Below are 21,345 nucleotides of genomic sequence, written 5' to 3'. Positions count from 1 at the left end.
CTGTTTTTTCTGGAGCTGAACATAGTTGAACTTTGTGGACCATGGCCAGAAGCCATTCCTGCCTTGGAGCTACCTGCTTGTATAACCTATGAGGCGGGATTAATGGCTGGGTTTGTTCACTACCTAGGAAGTAATCATAAGAGGATGGAGGTTCTGCTCTTTCTTCAAAAGAACACCTTCCCTGTTATCCCCTGTTCACATTGTAGTATCTTCCGACCATGATAATCCTGATGGTGTTCAACTAAGTCATCACAAAGGTGGGGTGTAATTTTGGAATCTGGTGTGTATGGCCTGCTGCTATATCACTTACTGACTCATTGGATACACACACTACTCTTGTCTTTCCTCTCCCTTGTTCCTCTTTATAATACTTGGGAGTAACTTGCTTTATTGGGTGGAATGTCCCACGTGTCTGTTCAAAGGGCCAGGAGAGAAATTGTTGTCTTGAGTTATTTCCATTTGTGCCTAGCTCTTGGCTGCTAATCATGGCAACCCTGTGGTTACATTGTCAACATCAGCCAAGGAGTGGTATCGGAATGAGTTGAAGAATGTGGAAAGCAGAAAATTACTGTGTACTTAAATGTATAAATTGAGAGAAACCACAAATAATGATGCACATTCTGGGAAGAAATAATAATTGCCTTTGCATCTGTTTTATATGGAAATCTAAAAATAGGACAGAGGAAAATTGCAAATCGAGAAAATAGCATGTTGATCCATGGAGTGAATTATAAAACAATTCCAGATATTTTGAACCTTGTGACAGAAGGTTAATTTGCTTGAGCCTGAATTGCCCAAGTTCCTCTCTCCGCTCAGAATTCTTCAATTGTTGTCCCTAGGACTGTTGATACTCTACAGAATCTTATAGCACAAAAGCTACCAGTCAGGTCTGTGGTAGATCTTTAAAGGAGCTCCCTAATTAATTCAATCACCACCTTGCACCCCACTTCCACCCACCCCCTGCCCTGCATTTTGTCCTGAAAATATTTCAAGCATCTCTTTAATTCCCTTTGGAATGTTGCCATTGTCCACTTCCACTGTCCTTTCAGACAGAGCATTCCATATCATTCATCGGCAATGTAGAAGACTTCTTGTCCTTTCTCAGGTTCTTTTGCTAATTATCCAGCACTGACCCTGGGGAAAGCTGGGGGTGGGGGGGGGGGGGGAATGTTCAGCCCTCATTAGCAGTCCTTTAAACTTTGATCCAAGGACTATTCCAGTCTCTCACATTCCCCCAAAAGTTCAGTTGGAGCATCTCAGGCTCTTTATGCATGAAGCTAGAAGCTGTGATAATGGGCAGTCTGTCCTTCTAGCCCTGTTGGACTACATTAAGTAACAAATGAGAGTAGAGTTCTTGGATGCTTTACTCGTCCAGAATCCATAGTTAGTAAAAGTAATTGGATCACACCTACCTGCTTCCCTAAGCTGCTTGTGTTTTGGTGCAACAGTTGTCTTTCCCATTTAGCATGGGAGGAAACAAGAATTTTTGTTGCTTAATAGAACTGTTTCTAAGTTAAGAATCTGGCTTACTTGTGTTGTGCTTCTTGTCTTGATTTCTCTTAGGTCAGAAGGTGGCAGGCGAAAAGGGTACATGGGTCATTTAACAAGAATAGCAAATGCCATGGCACAGAACTCAGAAAATGGTCCTAACCACACTTCAATAGCACAGATGATCAAAGGTATTTTTTTTATTTAGTCATATGACTGTAGAAGGCAAAGATCCAAAACTGATGATCTGTCACTCAGCTTGATGGATACCCACCTGTTCCATACTTCAGTTCAAAAGCTCCTTGCATCAACAGAGCTAGAATCGTACCCTCAGCTTAGTTCTAGAGTACGTCTGATTAGTTGAGGGTGAGCAGTCCATTCTGAATGTTAGCATTGCTAGCACCTCTTGGAAAAGTCTCTGGAGATGGAATCTTTGCTATCACATTTAACTTCTGATAGAAGACATGACAAGGTAATCAAAATTTACTCACAACTAAACATTAGCATCTATGTTACCATGGGTGACAGTGATTTTTGCAGCTGATGGAAACAATGAAGATATGAGAGATTCTACAGAAATTATGAAGATACAAGAGATTCTGCAGATGCTGGAATCTGGAGCAACACACACAAAATGCTGGAGGAACTCAGCAGGTCAGGCAGCATCTGTGGAGGGAAATAAACAGTTGATGTTTCGGCTTGAGACCCTTCATCAGGACTCAATGATGAAGGGTCTCAACCTGAAACGTCGACTGTTTATTTCTCTCCACAGATGCTGCCTGATTTGCTGAGTTCCTCCAGCACTTTTTGTGTGTGTTGCTGAAGGAAATTCTGAAGCTATGAAGGGCAGATAAGCTGGGGAAACTATATCAAAGGGCATGGCACTGGATAGGCAGTGGTGAGCATTTAAAGAAATAATGTATGATCTGCAGCAATATAAGGCACAGTACCCAATGGCAAAGGTAGTCCAACTATAGGTTCAGGGGAAAAAGTAAAGACAGTATATCTAAAGAAAAGCTTATAAAGTTGCAGAAAAAACAGTAGGCTTGAGCACTGGGAATTTCGGAATTCATCAAAAGGATGATCAAGAAATTGACGATGAAGTGTAAAAAGGATATCAGTATAAACAAGTGAGAAATGCAGACACAGACCAAGAGATTCTAAAGGTACGCAAAAAAGAAAACCTTAGTGAGGGCAGACGTGGATCCCTTAAGGACAGGAGACAGGAGAATTTGTAATGAAGAATATGTAAATGACAGAGGAACAAATGCTTTGTGTCTACCTTGAAGGTGGAAGACACAGCTTCCCAGAAATGCTGGAGAACCAAGGGTCCAGTGCAAATGAGGAAGTCAAAGAAGTTAGTATTAAAAAGGAAATACTTCTAGCAAAGTTATGAATCTGAAAACTGATAAATCCCAGTGATCTCCATACCAGAATTTTGAAAGAGGTGGCTGTGGAGAGAGTGGATTCTCTGGTTATGTTTTGCTGAAATTCTAAAGAGTCTGAAACAGTTACTACAGATTGGAGAGTAGCAACTGTGACTCCGTCATTTAAGAAAGGAAAGGGAGGGTAAACGAGAAACTGCTAACCCTTCAGCGATGATATGACACTTGGAAATAATATAATTGAGCAGAGTTAGATGTTTGAGGGTGTTTCTTGCAGAGTAGAGGACGGAACAAAGTTGGAGCAGATGGTACTGGGGGATCAAGAGTTGGTTAAGAGATAGAATACAGTGGGTATAAAGAGGCTTTCCTCTGGCTAGCAGACTGGAATAAATGAGGTACCACAGGGATTGGTGCTTCTAGTCACAATCTATATCAATGATTCTACTAAAGGAACTAAATCTAATATTTCCAAGTTTGCTAGTGACATAAAATTGAGTGGAGATGTGAGTAGTGATGAAGACAGAAAGTGGGTGTAGAGACCAGCTGAGTAAGTGAGCATCACTGTGAAGAAACATAAGATTATACCCTTTAGGAATGGAAATCCTGAGTATTTTTAATGGTGAGAGTAAAGAACTGCTGATATTGGAATTGATTTATTATTGTCACATGTACCAAGGTACAGTGGAAAACTTGTCTTGCGGACCATTCATACAGGTCAATTCATTACACAGAGCATTGAGCTAGTACAAGGTAATCACAGAATGCAGAGTAAAGTGTAACAGCTATAGAGAAAGTGCAGTGCAGGCAGACAATAAGGTGCAAGAGCCATGGCAAGGCACATTGTGAGGTCAAGAGTCCATCTTATTGCACTAGGGAACTGTTCTATAGTCTTATAGCAGCGGGATAGAAGCCGACCTTAAGCCTGGTGGTACGTGCTTTCAGTCTTTTGTATCTTCTGCCCGATGAGAGGAGGGAGAAGAGAGAATGTCTGGGGTGGGTGGGTGGGGTCTTTGATTATGCTAGCTGCTTTTCCGAGGCAGTGAGAAGTGTAGACAGAGTCCACGGAGGGGAGGCTAGTTTCCATGATGCACTGAGCTGTGTCCACAACTCTCCACAGTTTCTTGCGGTCCCGGGCACTGATGAGCTTTCTTGGCCGTGGTTGGACCAGGACAGCCTATTGGTGATGTTGACTCCTAGGAACTTGAAGCTCTCGACTCTCTCGACCTCAGCACTGTTGATGTGGACAGGAGCATGTACCGCTCCTCTTCCTGAAGTTAATCACCAGATCTTTCATTTTGCTAACATTGAGGGAAAGGTTGTTGTCATGACACCATGTCACTAAACTCTCTATCTCCTTCCTGTACTCTGAATCATTGTTATTTGAGATCCGGCCCATTACAGCGGTGTCTCTGCAAACTTGTAGATGGGGTTAGAGCAGAATCTGGCCACACAGTCATGAGTGTATAGGGAGTAGAGTAGGGGGCTGAGGATGCAGCCTTGTGGGGCACCAGTGTTGAGGATAATTGTGCCAGAGGTGTTGCTTCCTATCCTTTGTGGTCTGTTGGTCAGGAAGTCAAGGATCCAGTTGCAAAGGGAGGTATTGAGTCCCAGGTCTCGGAGTTTGGTGATGTTCAAAGGGACCTGGGTGTCCTTGTACACATATCAGGAAAACTAACATGCAGATGCAGCAAGCAGTTAGGAAAGCATATGGTAAGTTGGCCTTTATTGCTAGAATGTTTGAGTATAAGGGTAAAGATGTCTTACTGCAATTATATTGGGCTTTTTTAAGGCCTTACGTGGAGTATTGTACACAGTTTTGATAGTCTTGCCTTTTAACAAAAAAAGATGTGGTCGCTACAGAGGGTAAAGATTCACCAGGCTGACGGGAAGTCAGTGATAAGGAGAGGGGGAGTAGATCTGCCCTGTATTCTCTGGAATTTCAAATGAGAGGTAATCTCATAGAAACATACAGAATTCTTAGTTGGCGAGGTGGATATGCTGTGGATGTTCCCCTAGCTGAGGAGTCTCAATCCAGAGGTCACGGACTCAAAACAAAGAGGTAGTTCACTTAGGTCTGAAATGAGGAGAAAGCACTTTACTCAGAGGGCAGTGGACCTTTTGAATTTGGGGAGCTGAGATATTGATTGCATCTAAAACTGAGGTCAATAAGATTGCTGGATGTTCGAGGAAGGGATTGGACAGGAAAATGGTGTTGAGATGAGCCTTGATCTTGTGGAATGGCAGAGCAGGTTCCAGTGGCTGAATCCTCCTGCTATTTCTAACACGCAATCTGCTGGAGGAACTCAGCAGGTCGAGCAGCTTCTGTGGGGAGATAGGAATTTGTTGATATTTTGGGTCAAACCCCTGCATCAGGACTTGATCAGGATCTCTTATGTAACTGGTTAACATTGCTTAATATAGTCATGAATGGCCAGGGGTGATAGTTCCCCATGAAGGAGGTTGGAAGTAAGAGGCCATATAAAGGTAAAATTTTTTTGATGGAAGGGTGATAGAGTGGTAGAATTAATTTGTTGAGTAAGATCCCAAACGGATATTAATTGATTCGGGTGATATTTTAATGAGTATCTTCAAGAAGAAGAGTTTAACGGCAATGGAACTGGAAATGTTTTTCCTGTCCTGGACCTTCTTGTCACACTCTGCAGGTGCAGAGTTCACATTACCAATTCTTATAATTTTCAGAACTGCCAGATGAAGATCGGGAGCGGTGGGAGAAGTTTGTGCTGGGATCACTCTCTGACATGAATAAGAAGAACACTGTTGATTTGGTGAGTGTCATATTGTGACTGAGATTTGCTGGCAAGTGTCCAATCATTGCAACCTATTTTGGCTGAACATCACTGTGGATTTAGCTTCACCAGAGGTTCTCTGTGCCACAGGATGTTGTTCATTTTGACCAACTTCTCCTCAAATTGCTAACTTGACAGGGCACAGTGCCACCAACCATCCATTACCTCGCCCAAGTGAGGTTGGCACCATAGAAGGTTCTTAACCTTCAGCCCTGTCAATGTAGGTATGCCATTCCGTGGAAAGAATTGCAAGAAATTCCAGTTGTGTCTACTCTTTCCACCTAGGCTGCTGGATTTTATGTGGGAATCTTACCTGATTCTGTTTACAATTTTAGAGTCTCTACTGACCAAATGTAAATTGAGGACTAATAATCAAAGTGTGTAGAAATTAATTTTGGTTCAAATTTTGATCTGAAGCAGACCTATTGATTCTGTGCATCAAAGATGGTCGTCAAAGATAGGGCAGTGGGCAGGAGCTAGTAATGGACATCTCCTCATGTATCAGGGGTTGTACTCTGGTGTGGAATATGTGGAAGCATATTGTGCATCATATTAACACAGATAAAGTGGGCACACTGGATAGGGAAGAGACTGCAGATGCTGAAATCTGGAACAACAAACAAAATGTTGGAAAAACTCAGCAGATCGAGCAGCATCTGTGGAAGTGGGGTGGGGGAGGAACTGTCGATGTCTCGGGTCAAAACCCTGCATTGGATAAAGTGAGCGCCCTGTCAATGTATTTCTGTACATGCTTATTTGAAGCTGGTCCTCATTTCCGATTCCACAATTAGGAGGCGTTACTCCCCCTCCAATGTTGTCAGCAGCATTTCCTTCTATTTTCTGCTTTGCCAGGATAAAGTGTCCTCTCTGACATTGAGAGTAGCTTCAGGCATTTGGAGTTCTGTTGCTGTGAGTCATTATGACAATCTTGTGTTTTTAGAACAAAGGGCTTTAAATATGCAAATATTTAGTATGCTAATATTTTTGGAATATATTTTGGTTTTCTGAAAGGTTTGCTACATTAGTTGTCCTGTAAATAACATCTGGTGACTGTTATTTAGGTAAATATGCGGAACCTACACTCCTCAAGTGACGACGATGAGAATGATCTAAAAGAATTCAGCTTTCCTCAGGAGGCTGTTCTGCAACAGGTAAGAACCGTGAGCAGAGTAGGCTGCATTTCTCTTAATATTAAAGCATAGAGTCTGGAAGTAGCCAGTAAACCAGGGAGCATCATTGGGGGGAGAAATATTAAACTGGTGACCTTTTATTGATTCATATCTTTTCTTATTCCCCTACTCATTCTCCCCTTTCCCTTACCCAGTCTCTTTCCCCTAATCAATGTGTCCAGAATTAAACATGTTAGTTCAGTCCCAACTGGACTGGTTTTTTTTTTGTCTGTCTTTTTTAAAATAACTTGCAGTTTTCTTTTGAACTTTATGTCTCTGTTTACAAAGCCTGAGATCTTGTGTGCTTTGTGTACTGCTTTATTAAAACTTTGCTACCACCTTCAGAGATTTGCACACAATCACCTCCAAGTCTTTTCTTGCATTCATTTTAAAAAAAGTTGATGTTGCATCTCTTCATTCCTCCTACCACAATGTAGTGAGAAAGTCCCCCCTTTTTTTTTGAAACTTCATCTCCTATGTGTCTGTCCGTTCCAACGTCCTGCGTGTCCTCTTGAAGCCAATTGCAGTCTTCCTCATTCACTGCACTTTTAAATTTCACTTCTTATGAAATGGTGTCCGGTGCCACCGTATCCAAATCATGAACTGTTATACTGGTGCTGAAGTCTGGGGAACTGTACTGTAGATAACCCTCACTGGACAAACATTTGCTTCTCCATATACTTGCTTTGCATTCATAGTGGGCAGTGGACTGTTTCTTTTGTATGCCACGTCCGAGCCGCAGCTGGTTCACTTGGATCATTGGCTTGCGAACCACTTGTTGCCCGCCATGTGCTGCTTTCTTTTTGCTGCTTTTGTATCTGGAGTTGACTATTCCAGTGCTTGTTTTACTGATCTCGTCTCCCCCCTCCTTAAATTTGAGTTTATCCAAAACTCTGCTTGGACCCAACAATTACAGGTGCATCTGGCAACCATTTTGCTTTAAAATTTCAATTTAATTTTTTTGCAAATTATTTCATAGCCTCTCCCTTCTATCCCTTTGAACTTCTCTGGCTCCTCACGTTTCCTAGATCTCTTCAGGCCTTGTGCAAATTCCCAGTTGTAACCAGTGGCTGCCATAGCCCAAACTCTGGAATTCTCTGCTTAATCCTCATTGCCCTTCTATCACCACCTTTCTTCTTTTAAGATGGTCCTTTTAAAACAGTGGACTTGTTCCCTGCTGGCTCTGTTGGCTTCCTTGAGCCTTGTTCACTCCCTGTAATTATTTGAATACTCAAGCTGTCTAAGGTGTAGTGTTAATATGGTTGAAATGTTAAATATGACAGGCTGTGGGACCTGGAGATGATGGGTATCAGGACAAGTGACTCATATTCCAGAATAACTCAGAAGCTAAAAAAAAAGGATTTCTGATGCTTGCCTCAGTGCAGTTATCATTGATTCTATGATTATCTCTGTTTGGGTGCACTGGTGATCATTTTTGTAATTGGTGCTTGTATCTGTACTGTGATCTTGTAGGCATTCTCGGACTATCAAGTTCAACAGATGACCTCCACTTTTATCGACCAGTTTGGCTTCAATGATGAAGAGTTTGCCGAGCAGGAAGAAAGTGTCAAGTGAGTTCTGTTCATTGTTGTGACTATTACCACAAATGAATAACGTGGGTAGAAAACTCCAGGAGATTGTTAGAAGGTGCACACTGGATACCTGGCACTTCCTCAAATTCTAACAGTTGCAGATGAGGCAATTACAGGAGTCATTTGGAGGTTGGAGGTTAGTTAGAATATGGAATTATGCCAGGAAATAGTTGTCAAATAGTAGGTCTACAACCACGACACTATGCAGGTAGCTTATTGAAAAGCAGAACATAAGAACATAAGAGATAGGAGCAGGAGTCGGCCATCTGGCCCGTCGAGCCTGCTCCGCCATTCGTGAAGATCATGGCTGATCTGGCCGTGGACTCGGCTCCACCTACCTGCCTCTTCCCCTTAACCCTTAATTCCCCTACTATGCAAAGAAGGCGGCAAATAGCTTTTTAAGTTTGTGCTTTCACTGTTTTCTCTCCATCCACTGCTTGCTGGCATCAACTTCGAGGCAGCAACGTTTGTGTGAATTTCTTGTACCCTTATCCATAACATAAATGGGGCAAAACTAATAGGGAGTGAGGAGTTCTGCACTCCAAATGGTCATAGACGTCAGCTTTGGATTTTGCTTTGGACATCAGGCTCTGGAATGCAGAAGTGTAGAAGACATGAATTTTGATTAGCAGGGGTATCCAAAGATGTTGAAATGTGAGAAGTTTAATAGGTTAAACCAGGGTAAGCCAGTCAGTGTATTGCTAACTAGAGGGCATAAATTTGAGAAAAGTACATTCTGTGAAGTGCTGTCAGCCATCATAAGCTCTAGCAGTATATGATAGAACCGATAATTGGCAGTATGTAAACGTTTTGAAAATAAAATTGAAATAATAGGCCACATTTAGTGACAGTGATAATTGGGTAATTTCCCCTGTCAGTCCGGCCTGGTGAGAACAGTTTTAAGTGACGTTTTTATGGACATTATTTGTGTGTCACTGTCTGCCATTTGCCGCATTTTTTATTGGGGGAAGTTGCTTTAGTTTTACTGTAAGTTCTTTAAATTGACTGTTTTCTAAGTAAATCAACATAACTTGCTGCACAGTTAATTGCTTGTGATGCCATGATCCATCTCCAACTCGTGCTGACAATGTCGTCAATTGACAATGATGAGGAGAAAAGACAGAGCTGTACACCAACAACCTCTGATATCTCAGCACAGCGGGCATCAGGCCATCTATTGTGCTGGTTTTGTGTCCGTGACAGTCCAGTGGTGCATTTTAAGATGTGGAATTGCTAGAACTCATTGTTTCTGTTTTTCCACCTTGTTATAGCTTAAAGTTTTGGAAATTAGTTTCATGCAAGGTAACATTTCATGTTCAGAGCTGACAAGGGCCACTTCTTCCTTCACAGAGATAAATATTGATGATCTGTTTGCTATTTGATCAACAGCTCCCCTTTTGAGAGAGCAGCTAATATCAGCTTTGTGTTCGATGCCAACAGTGACAGTGTGAGTATAACTTCTAGATACTTTAAACAATGCCACGTACGAATATGTAATGGCTAATATGTATGACTATACATCTTTGCTTGACGTCTTTTGGTTTCCTGAAAATATAATTTGAAGGTTTTAATAAATCCGAAGTATATGAAAGTGAAATTTTGAAGGATCAGAATACCAACCTGGTAAAGCTGACATCCCGTAAAGTACTGTAAAAGGAATTGTACAGTGCCTTTCTTAATTATCTTCATTATATTTGCTTGACATGTGCTTTATTTCACACAATGGAACAGTGGAATTTAGCAATCTGTTATTCGAGTTGACAAGATCCAAACCCCTTCCCCAGATGTCTCCTACACTGATCAATGCCGGGGCACAGTTCTGCAGTACAAGTCTCTGTGACTGATCACTGACTGCAAGCCCAAGTAATGAAAGGTTTCGGGCCATTCAACTGCAGATGCTTTGCAGTTAGGCCAAAAGCCGACATGTATTTGATAATGGTCTCCGCAGTAATTAGAAGGATAAACCTTAAAGTCATTTACCTCCTGCCCTCATTAACCAGGAAGTAGCTTTCAATTTCATTCCAGCATCTTATCCGTCGTTAGGTAATGAAAATTACAGCAGGAACTTAATTGGTTACTTGTGGCAGGTGGGTGTGTTAATTCACTGATTCACCAGTAGTGAAGGTGAGTAGTCCGAAATCATTAGTAAGTGAAATCATTTATCCAAATAATAAGCACTGTTGCTAATTCCTGTTTTTAAACCTTTTCATGGAAATTGCTAATAGTCACTGCTTAATTGAAATATTTAAGTAATACTGGGATGCAAGCGCAATTTTCTTCATTCTGCTTCTCAGCCAAACACCAACCTGTTTGAGGAGTGTTGGAAGGAGCGAATACGGCAGTTCAATGATGATGAAGGCTCAGACGAGGATGAAGTGTGGCAGGAAAAGGACCTGCGTTTTGCAGCCGATGCTCGGCGTGTTACTAGGTATGTTCTTTGTCAGCGCAAGAGTGTCCTCGCCTTCCTCTCCTGCGTGCAGAGTGGTGTGGATTTGGAAGCTCTGGCAACCATTCTATAAACTCACAAAGCCCCCTGTTTAAGCTGAGGCCTGAAGGTTGGCTGCTGGACAGATCTGATGTTCCCTCATCCTCGTTCTATCCTGGCTAATGACTGTTGGGCAGTGATTCCTCCCAGCAGCTATGCTGCGCAACTCATATTTTCACTGATACTGAAGTCCAACTCTGTCCAAATACTCACCGAGTCTTTAGCACTTGTTTACTTCTGAGAATCGGAACATAAAAACTTAAATTTTGTGCTGGTGTTGCAGGAGCTCTGGGAGTACAGACAGCGAAGGAAGCAGAGACTCAGAAGAAGACGAAGATGAAGAAGGGGGGCAGACGACTGTAAAACCCACGGACACCAGGATGGAAGTAGACCCAAACAAAGGTGCATGAATGATGGGGCAGTTGGTCTACTTACATTAGAGTATGGCAGATTACTGGTCCAGCTGATGAGTTCTCTTCTGTGTCTGTTAACACTGATGGGGGAGATAGAGCTGATGCAACAGAGTGCCGTGTGGTCACCTTACATAGTTTATCCAATTGTGTAGAAAGGTAAGAGGGGCAGTGTTTTTATATCAATTGCGCATCAGATGCTTTAGGATTTTCAACTACTTGGACTATTTCTCCTAAAAAGGACATTGACCGTACCAGTCCCCTATCCTGTGAGAAAATTAGTGCATTTTCTGCTTTTTCTCTTGTGCTTCTCAAGATAAGGAATGTTTATGCTAGTGAGTAAAACGCTTTCATCTCTGTAACACTTTCTGCTTCAGAAGCTCGCCAATAAGGCATAGAAGACAGATGTACAGTAAAGCAAGCTTCTCCACATTAGTTTAGTCAGTAGCTCAGCTGTGATCCATGGGTTATTTTCAAGTGCCTTAGCTAAAACTGATGCCTTACTCTATGTAGTTCAGATGGAAGGCAGCACTTTTTAAAATTAAGTCGCTACTATGTGTATGGTGAGCTCAACACACACTCTTGTAAAAAAAAATCAATTAAACGGGGTGTTCAGAAAGCATAAGCTTTTAAACACGCATTTGCACATTTAAGCTATTTTACACTCATGTACAGTCAGTACTTTAATTTCATATGGCCATAATGTATACCTGCTGGGATGTAGCTTGCTGCAGTTAACTCAACAGATGAGGAATGGAATGTGGGGTATTCTGGTTCAATTCTGCTGTTAATTCGGAGAGTCCTGTGTAATGTAGATGTGTTACCAGTGAAGTGTTGTTTTGATCTTCAGAAGCTGGTTGGACAGCGAACTTTGATACTGTACCTATGACAAATAGCGGTGGGAGCCAGAGTGTTGCAGATGCTGGATTTAGTGCGTGGGGCAGCACAGAACCCGCAACGTCACCACCTCCAATAGAAGGATGGGCAGTATTCGCCAGCTTTGCCTCCCAGGCTGGGTGAGTAATACAACTGCAAGGAAATATTGTTCCAATTGCTTTTCCTTTTCTCCTTTCTCTTCCTTTTCAGTTCCTTTCATGAGTGAGCTTAGAACACAGCATTGAACTAACTGACTGACCGAGGAGGCCATCACAACAATGGTAGATCCTGACCTTTCCTGATGTCAATGTATGTGTTTCAGTGGGGTAAAGATTAAGTGCAACCGGTGATTCTTTCAGCCCATCAACTGCGGATATTAATGCACTGACTGAGAGCACAAGGCTGTGTTGCAACCCCAGTGTCGTCATACTTTAAATCTGTGGCTAAGTTCTGAGGAAAAACGTTTTCCTGAAGGGTGATGAGGTGGCACAGTCCATTGCATAATTTAAAGTGGCTGGGTTGAGCTTCTGATCTATCTTTCACCATCAAAGCACCTTCTGCTTCCACCCCTAACTCTGTAGAACCGTTTCAGCCTCAACCTGCCATAACTCACTTATCCCTTTGCTGCCTCCACACATGGATGTTGCATTTCTTTCTTGGTTAACAGCTCATCTGCCACCATACCTGCTCCAGAGCTAGCAAGGGGTATAGTCAAATAGGTTGCTCAGTCTCATGGAAGATGCACTTGTCATTGGTGATAGTTAAGAATGGAATTTGGCCAACAAAAATGCTCTCCACAGATGGATAACTCCCTTTAAGTCCAGTCTGGGTGTGTGTATAAATAATAGCCTCTTTCAATGAGGTCGGCCTCTTGGCAAGGTCCTTTTGACCTTCTGTTCCTCTTCAGGTGAAAGGGGGGGAAGTAGGTAGGTAAAAGAATGTTGGAACAATGCAGGCTGAGACAGGAAGATTACCATAATTGGTTTTGTATGTGGGTAGGTAAAAATAACACTTGGAGCCTCCCCAACTTTAAACAGATTGTCGTTTGACTTTGATAGCCTAGGACTTGTCAGAATGTCTGTACATTTTGATATGCAGCATCTGCTGTTTTTTGTTTTTGGGAATGTCTATGCGTCATTACAGATAAACAACAAAGCAGAAAAGAGAAGCAGTGGGAGTGCCAAAGTAGTCCTGGTGAGAAGAGTGGCACCCATCCAAGCTTCAGTTAATTGGAATTAATTTCTTTCAGCCCCTCTGGACGCTTGCGAACAAACTCTCCTGTATCTATGGAAACAAATTCTGCTCCTGCCGACGAGCTCCAGAGTAGTGGTGACGGACATAGCAAAACATCAGAAGAAAGTGAGTATTGTCCAATATCTTCAATACTGCACAGTTCAGGATTACCAGCCGTATTGGATCTTTTATTGTATAGAACTCCAGACCCAAGTAAGCATCCTTTCCCATTGGATCCCATTGTACGTTAGATTCCAGTGGAGTATGCACTTCATTTCACTCAAGTTCCATTATATAATCAGATGTAGATATTGACAAGTCTTGAGAATGTTTTTTTCCTCAGAATGTCAGAAACATTAGATTAGCAGATTATTCAGTGATTTGAACCTTTTCATGCCTTTTGTGGCTGATCTGCACCTTTATTCCATTCACCTGGTTTCATAATCCTTGGTGTACTTGCTTAATAAAATTCAGCAATCAGCTGAAGAAATACAATCAAGAACCAAGAGCATTATGCTGGCCCAACAGCTCCCCATGGTTTCCACTGTTCTTTCACCGAAAGTGATTTTTGACATGATTCATCTTTGAGACAAACCCAAATAATTTTGCCCCAGTTTCAGAATTTCCCACCAGAGAACATTAGTTTTATTCTCTCCCATTTTCACATTCCCCTTTCTCCCTTTCTCTCTTCCTCTCCCTTTTTCTTTCGGTCTCTCTCTCTCCTCTCCCTTTCTATCTCTCTCTCCTCCGTTTTTCTTTCTTTTTCCCCTTTCCCTCGCTTCCCCCTGCCCTGCTCCTATCTCATTCCACCAACTTGATCCTTTTATCTGCCCCTGCAACCCTTGCTCTCAATCTTTTAGCCCAGTTTTTATAGTTGCTTTAAGGAAAATTTTATTTCTATGGTGTCTGTCATTTCTGTAGCAGCACTTTAATTCCTCCAACTGAACTGTACTTGTCCGAGGCTGCTTGCCTGTGGGAGTTTCTGTGCCACAAGTCAGATATCTTCCGTGTTGTTATTTGATTTGTGCTCTCTTCACTTTGAACTGCCGTAGGAACAAAAGAGTGAGTGTGTGATGAGCGGGGCACAGTTTTATTATTTTAATTATGTCTTAAATCTGTTGCCTCAAGGTCAAAGCTAGGAAAATGCACCATAACTTGTTGTTTTGAAAAATGTTTTGCTTTAATTAGTTTATTCTACTTTTACCCAACCATAAGTAATACTTCAGGATTGCTGCAGCTTTGCATCTTGGTTTTTGTCAGAGTTACTTAAACTTGGCTTATTAGCTAAACTTTACACAACATGTGTGCAAAGATTTGAGTACTCACCCAAATCTGAAGAGACAATTATAATCTATTCATACTCTCAAATAGTGGGTGGTGCAGCTGGTAGAGCTGCTGCCTCACAGCTCCAGTGACCTGGGTTCATTCCCAACATCCAGAGCTGTCTGTGTGGAGTCTGCACGTCCTCCCTTTGAGGAAGAATAAAATAGGTTAGGGGAAGATTATGGTTAAAAAAAAATGGATGTTCATTGGTTGGTACGGACTTGGTATCTGTAAAAGGCTTATGCTGACGCGTGAGGCAATTCAACCACAACCTCTCAATATTCCTCTTTTCCAGAGGACATGTGGAAGTGCTTTACAGTTAAGGACGAGTCACAGTTGGAGGCTGTGACTCTGCTGTCTTCCATACTGCTGGCCTCTTTCCATTCTCAGTGTTAACCTCAAACACTGTGCTGTAGTATTCTGTACACTCTAACAATATCTTGCAGTACTTCAGAGTTCTGCATTGCAGAATTTCCCTGCCACAAAAGGCCTTCTAAATCTTGGCCCTCGATTTCTATCTTAGCCACCTTCAGTGTTCAAAACTCAATTCAAGCTAAGAAATCAAACTAAGAACATGTGGTGTACTGCTGGGATTGATGCTGGGACCTCTTGTTGCTTGTAATACATACAAATTACTTGGATGAGAATGTAAGTGAGATGAGATATCTTTATTAGTCACATGTACATCGAAACACACAGTGAAATGCACCTTCTTGCATAGTGGTCTGGGGGCAGCCCGCAAGTGTCGCCGCGCTTCCGTGTCGTAGTATTAGTAAGTTTGCAGAGGACACAAAAACTGATGGAGCTGCAGAAAGCAAAGATGGTTGTCTAAGGATACAGCGAGACAGAGATCAGCTGGAAGGTTAGGTGGAGCAGTGGCAGATAGAATTTAATCCAGAGAAGTGTGATGTAATGCACTTGGACAAGTCATGTTCTGTTAGCACATAGAATAAATGGCAGGGACATTAGGATCGTTGATGCACAGAGAGACTTTGAGGTACAAGTCCATACCTCCGTGAAAGTGGCGACACAGGTGGATAGGATAGTGAAGAAGGCATTTGACAAGCTTGGTTTCATAGACAGAGGCATAGAGTATAAGAGTTGCAGTTGGACAAAACATTGTTAGGAGTATTGTATGGTTCTGGCTGCCAACTACAGGAAGGGTGTGGTAACAGGTAGTTACCAGGATTCACCAGGATGTTGCCTGGAATGGAGGGCTGTAGTTACAAGGAGAGATCGGATAGACTGTGTTTATTCTCACTGGAATATAGGAGGCTGATAGGTGACCTTGTAGAGGTTTATAAAATTATGAGGGACATAGATAGTCAGAGACTTTTTCCTGGGGCAGGGGAGTCTTGAACTAGAGGGCACGTTTAAGGTGAGAGGGGAGAAATTTAAAGGAGATCTGAGTGACACGTCTTTCATAAATAGGTGTTGGTTATATGAACGAGCTGCCAGAGGAGGTGGTAGAGACAGATATAATTACAACATTTAAAAACATTTGGATGGGTACTTGGGTAGGAAAAGCAGAGAGGGGTGCAGACCTAATGTGGACAAATTGAATTAGTGTAGATCAGTATCACGGTCGGCATGGATGAGAGGGGCTGAAAGGGTCCCATTTCTGTGCTCTCCATTTCAATGATTCTATGAAAGTGAGCTTAAAGGCAAATCTCATGTCACTTAAGTGTTTCTTGTACATCCTGCCCTGAGCTTCTCAGCCTAGTTGTATTAGGATTTTTTATTCAGCCCGGTCAGTTTAAAATCAGCAGAAGCACTGTAGAAGATTGCAAAATCTAAAGTGCGGTTTGCATTTGCCTCTCTTGTGGTATTTTCAAAGCATTCTGCTTTGAGCAGGTCACATCACAAAAACTAGTTAATTACCATTGGGAATTTCCCCTGTTTGCTTGTTTGCAGCCTCTTAAAAAAGGCACAAAACATTAAGCTGCTGCTTCTGTGTACAAGACCAAAAGTTTTTAAACATGAGCTTTTAATTTTCCAATGAATTGACCAATGTGCCTCAACTGGATTGTTTTTTTCCTTTTTATGAATTGAATTTAGAATTGGGTTATTCAAAGGTGCTTGATTGATACTGATTTCTTATAAATGCTTATTTTCAGCAATTTGAATAAGATTTACTAAGTTACCATTTTTAAATGAGGTTTTTAAAGCCAATTGGAGATATGCTGATTGAAGCAGAAACTTGGAACTAAAATACTTGTCTCTGGAAACAGTTCCACTGTCCAGAATTTTAAGATAAATCAGCTTGTACATGTAATTGAGTACCTGCTTATGGACAGAGCCATCATCAAGATAGGTCACGTTCAACTATGAATCCTTCGTGTAATGTGAGACTAATCCATGATCTATAACTGTTACTGCGCAGATCATGCTGGTGGGCCTGGTTTTGAGGTAATGGTGCCAACCTTGCGTCTACCCTCTTCTATGGTAACTCCCACTTGCTGTTGCTCAATCATAATCTGCGATTTTGCAGGTTTTACATGTCGTAACTGACTGTTCCCTAGGTATTATCGTCGTTCATTTTGACTAGTATTCCAAGTCATTCAAAGAGTGGATTTGAAAGGGGACAAGAAAACCTAAGGATAATTGGACTAGATGCAAAGCTCCATTCAACTAGCATTTGGGCTGTGTGGTTACCTACAGAGAATGCCTGTTGCAAAAACAATAGCAGTGGGATAATTTTGTGGTTTAATCTTTGAGGTGCCAGAATCAGGATACAATTAAAAGTAATAAAAACCATTCAGTTTTGGGCTGTAATTACACGCATAACTACTTCCACAGCAGCTTAAGTAATGGTTTTTCAAAAGCGATCACATAGTGCGCTTCCCTCAGGATGTCCTAAAGCTCTTTATACCCAATGAAGTACTTTTGGTAGTGCCGTCACTGATGTAGCACATGACGTGATCAATTTTTTTCAGTTTTTATAATTAAAAGGAAATTATTCTTGGAAAAAGGTATCATTTGTACTTGGGCAGATGTAGGATTGGATACAACAATGCAAAGAAGACAAAACCCAGACTCCCTTGTCTAACATTGCTGTTCCTCTAGGTGGATTTTATCCTGTCCCAGTTCTGCTCTTCTCTAAACATCTCAGGCTTTTAAAACACAAAGTCAGCATCTCTCTTCTAATCTGCATAATGGAGATTGAATACTTGACTGGCCAACCAATGAAGAGTTGGTAATGAATTAGTTTTATGCCTTGGCCCCTTCATTGCCCACTTCTGCAGGGGCTGCTGCTGAGACCTGGTATCTGTTTCTGTCTACCACACTACACTATTCTGTGAGTGAGAGGGGAAAGGTATACCTATACCCTTATAACCATGATAATGTATATTAATAATTGAAGCTGGGGCATGAATGTTAAAACAAAAGAAGAAATATTCTGACTAGTTTAAATGAGCTGTCTCGGCTCAGCTTCTTAACAGCCCAGGAAAGCCTAAGCATGATGCACAGTCAGTGCCCAGTCAGATAATTGTGGTCAGCATGATAAGAGCATTTAAGGATTACTCCAGACCCTGCTGGGCCAGGGAGATGATAAATTGGGCATTACTCATAAACTTAACGACTATACAACTTGCTCTCTTGGGGACATTTCTGAAGAATCGCTGCAAGGTTGTTATACAGTCTGTTTTTGAACAGAACTGCCGACACATGCTGTTTGCTGCCAGCAACCGTTTTTCTGGAGTCTAAGCCTGGCATGTCGTTGCCTTCAAGGCTACAGAGGGGAAGGTATTCAAAAGCAAGAAGAATGGACTGTGGTGAGGACAGGGCTCAATGTTGTTAAAATTCATTTCCACATTGATTGTGCAGAAACTTTGGACGTGCAGAGCAGTGGAGAAGATGAAAAAGTGCCAGATGCCATGAAAACGGGTAGGATGTCACACACAGGCACGGAAAAACCGGCAACGGAAAACGTGGCGGTCCTCAACGGCTCCATGCCAGAAGCTGTCTTGCCCTCTGAGGTGAACGATCCAGAAGCTAAAACACGCACAAGGTATTTATGAAAAAAAGGTATTATTTTGGGGTAACTGCATTGGAAGATGTAAGTCACTGAACATGTCCTAAGAGAGGCTTGGCTTGCGTTTAGCAAAGCAAGAGGAAGGACGTTAAAGCCATGATGGGTTCAGGTCCCTGAACTGTTCATGGATCTGACACCATCACAAGTGGTTTTGGATGATTGAGGTCACTCGTATTTCAAGCTTGTAAAGCTAACTGAAGCCTTTACCATATACTTACGACAACCCCATAATGAAGCCGCTGACCCATGCTGTCTCCCCATTTGAGTAGTCTCATCAATCCTGGTCCCATTCAACCTTTTCTTATTCCCCTGTGGCTTTGTAACTTGGTCTCCCTCACGTGCCTACCTACGTTCCCTTTTGATTCTTCTACCACCCACCTACATTAGGAGTAATCTACGGTGGGCAATTAACCTTGGGATGTGGGTGGAAACCAGGGCACCCAGAAGACACTCACGTGATAAACAGGGAGAACATGCAAACACCACTCAGATCGCACTTGTGTCCCTGGAGCTGAGAGAATAGTGCTAACTGATGAGCCACTGTGCTGCCCCTCCAGTCTGGGAGATGAATGGGATTGCATTTGGTAGTAATACCTTTGTGGAGGCCGTTTAAAGTCATAGGGTGTATTGTGCTGAGCTGCACAATGATGAAATCAGAGTTTCCATATCCAACATCAGTGTCACTCTGGTGATTATCCATGAGAAGGAAATTAGATGAGAGTAATCTTCAGTAATTTCCATACTTTGCCTCGTAACTATTAAATCCTGGACAGCTGAGAGTAGTTCATCGGGTTATCTTGATTAAAAGATAACTCCCACCCCTTTAAATTCACATCCTTTGCAAGTAAGAGGGAATTACTTTATTAATAAAAATCTGTAATGTCTTTAGTTATTTTTTTATTTCAGAGAGGTATGCATGTTTTGGTACATTTGAGGAATGTATTGAAATTATTTTCTGGATCAGAAAAGGTTTGGCAAAATAATCCAATCTGAGTTTGTGACTGTTGGCTGGTGGAGGCTGTGGCAGCTCTGAAGGTGATTCCATAACTGCACTGTGGAGTGTGGGGTATTTTCTCCAACTACAGTGTAAGACACTATGTTGAGATTGTGCACCCTCCCCACATGTTGTAGTCTCAAGAAAGTCAACATGAATACAGTGAGGGGAAAATGTAATTCTCAGCCTTACCAAAAAAAACTTTTTAATTTGTTCTGATCATTGTTCTCGATTGTGCTGTCAGAATTCACAAAACTATTTTTGTCAATGCAAAAAGTTTAATGAAGATTAATTGTTCATCTTGTAAAAGAGAAAACACCTACTGGGAAGTAGTAACAGCTTCGACAGTATTTCATAGTGAAGAGGCAGGTTCCATTTTTGTTTCCGTTTAAGACCCTGCCTCCACTAGACATGCAGAGCAGTGGAGAAAATGAAAAAGTGGCAGATGCCACGAAGACGGGTATGATGTCACACGCAGGCATGGAAAACCCGGCAGTGAAAACGTGGTTCTCAATGGTTCCATGCCAGAGGCTGTCTTGCCCTCTGGGCTGAATGGCCTCTTTCCATGCTGTATAACTCTATGACTCTATGATCAGAGAGCAGGTTGTAGAGGCAGACTGTAACCACTTAACTACATTCACTGTGCAATTTTGTTTTGCTTTTGAGTGCTCAAGCCCCTACTGTGCACTCATAATATGTAAATATTAATTACCAATGAATGAATTGTGCAATTGTTTAGTTTCTGAAAGGGAAGATGAAATCTCTCTCCCTAGTGAAGCTCAGTTGTCTAAATTTCTTGTGCAGTGAGGAAGAACTCTTAACTACCTCCGAAGTTGGACCTACTGCAGGAAGTGTACGGGACAGCTCCGAGGTCTCAAAAGCTAGTCCAGTTCCCCAAACTTCAGAATCTGAGCGGCATGAACAGAGGTATGAACTTAATGAATAAGGGCAAAGAGCTTGGAAGGAAAGATTTAAAAGGGATCTGAGGGGCAACTTTTTCACACAGAGGATGCTGGGGTACATGGAACGAGCTGCCTGAGGAACCTGTAGAGGCAGGTACAATTAAAATGTTTAAAAGACATTTGGACAGGTATGTAGAGGCAAATGGGCCTAGCTGTGGTAGAAATCTTGGTTAGCATGGACGAGTTGGGCTGAAGGGCCTTTTTCCATGCTGTATGACTCTATGATCAGAGAACAGATCGTAGAGGCAACTATAACCACTCAATTAATACTCATCATGTTCACTGTGTCTCAGGGCTGCTAAATAACTAACATTATGTCTTTGATTAGGAAATGAATAAAAGTTTTTAATATTTGTTTGTGCGCAAGTTCTTGGAATCCGTTTCTCCGAATGCAGTTAGTGAGTGTTGAGCAATGCGTGGGTTAATCGAGTTGATAGTCAACACTAATTAAAGTCCTGTTTAACAAATTTTAAGTAGCTCCTTCTGGAGATGTGGCTGGATAAGTTGGGACGTTACAGAGGTTGTATATAAGATTTTCAGATGGTATTTGATAAGGTGTCATGTGAGGGTTAGAAAAATTCAGGC

General features: G+C 41.9%; 2 protein-coding genes across 3 annotated transcripts in view; one reads left to right on the top strand and one right to left on the bottom strand.

Moving 5' to 3' along the window:
• LOC127585534 (MOB kinase activator 2-like) overlaps positions 1 to 21,345 on the bottom strand; it is a 507,209-nt gene that overhangs the window by 234,244 nt on the left and 251,620 nt on the right. The window lies entirely within an intron of this gene.
• Positions 1 to 21,345, top strand: part of LOC127585529 (serine/threonine-protein phosphatase 6 regulatory subunit 3-like) — a 95,319-nt gene that overhangs the window by 61,755 nt on the left and 12,219 nt on the right. For both annotated transcript variants that reach the window (XM_052043067.1, XM_052043066.1), the window contains exons 12-22: positions 1,564 to 1,679; positions 5,574 to 5,659; positions 6,742 to 6,831; positions 8,323 to 8,420; positions 9,831 to 9,888; positions 10,736 to 10,869; positions 11,210 to 11,328; positions 12,187 to 12,352; positions 13,462 to 13,571; positions 18,597 to 18,780; positions 20,603 to 20,725. In XM_052043067.1, the coding sequence (XP_051899027.1) occupies positions 1,564 to 1,679; positions 5,574 to 5,659; positions 6,742 to 6,831; positions 8,323 to 8,420; positions 9,831 to 9,888; positions 10,736 to 10,869; positions 11,210 to 11,328; positions 12,187 to 12,352; positions 13,462 to 13,571; positions 18,597 to 18,780; positions 20,603 to 20,725 (1,284 nt within the window). The remainder of the gene's footprint in view (positions 1 to 1,563; positions 1,680 to 5,573; positions 5,660 to 6,741; positions 6,832 to 8,322; positions 8,421 to 9,830; positions 9,889 to 10,735; positions 10,870 to 11,209; positions 11,329 to 12,186; positions 12,353 to 13,461; positions 13,572 to 18,596; positions 18,781 to 20,602; positions 20,726 to 21,345) is intronic.

This window comes from Pristis pectinata, chromosome 33 (assembly GCF_009764475.1).
Source record: "Pristis pectinata isolate sPriPec2 chromosome 33, sPriPec2.1.pri, whole genome shotgun sequence".
In the NCBI taxonomy this organism is placed as follows: domain Eukaryota; kingdom Metazoa; phylum Chordata; class Chondrichthyes; order Rhinopristiformes; family Pristidae; genus Pristis; species Pristis pectinata.
Note: the sequence above shows the minus strand (reverse complement) of the source record. Positions and strands in the feature narration are given on the sequence as shown.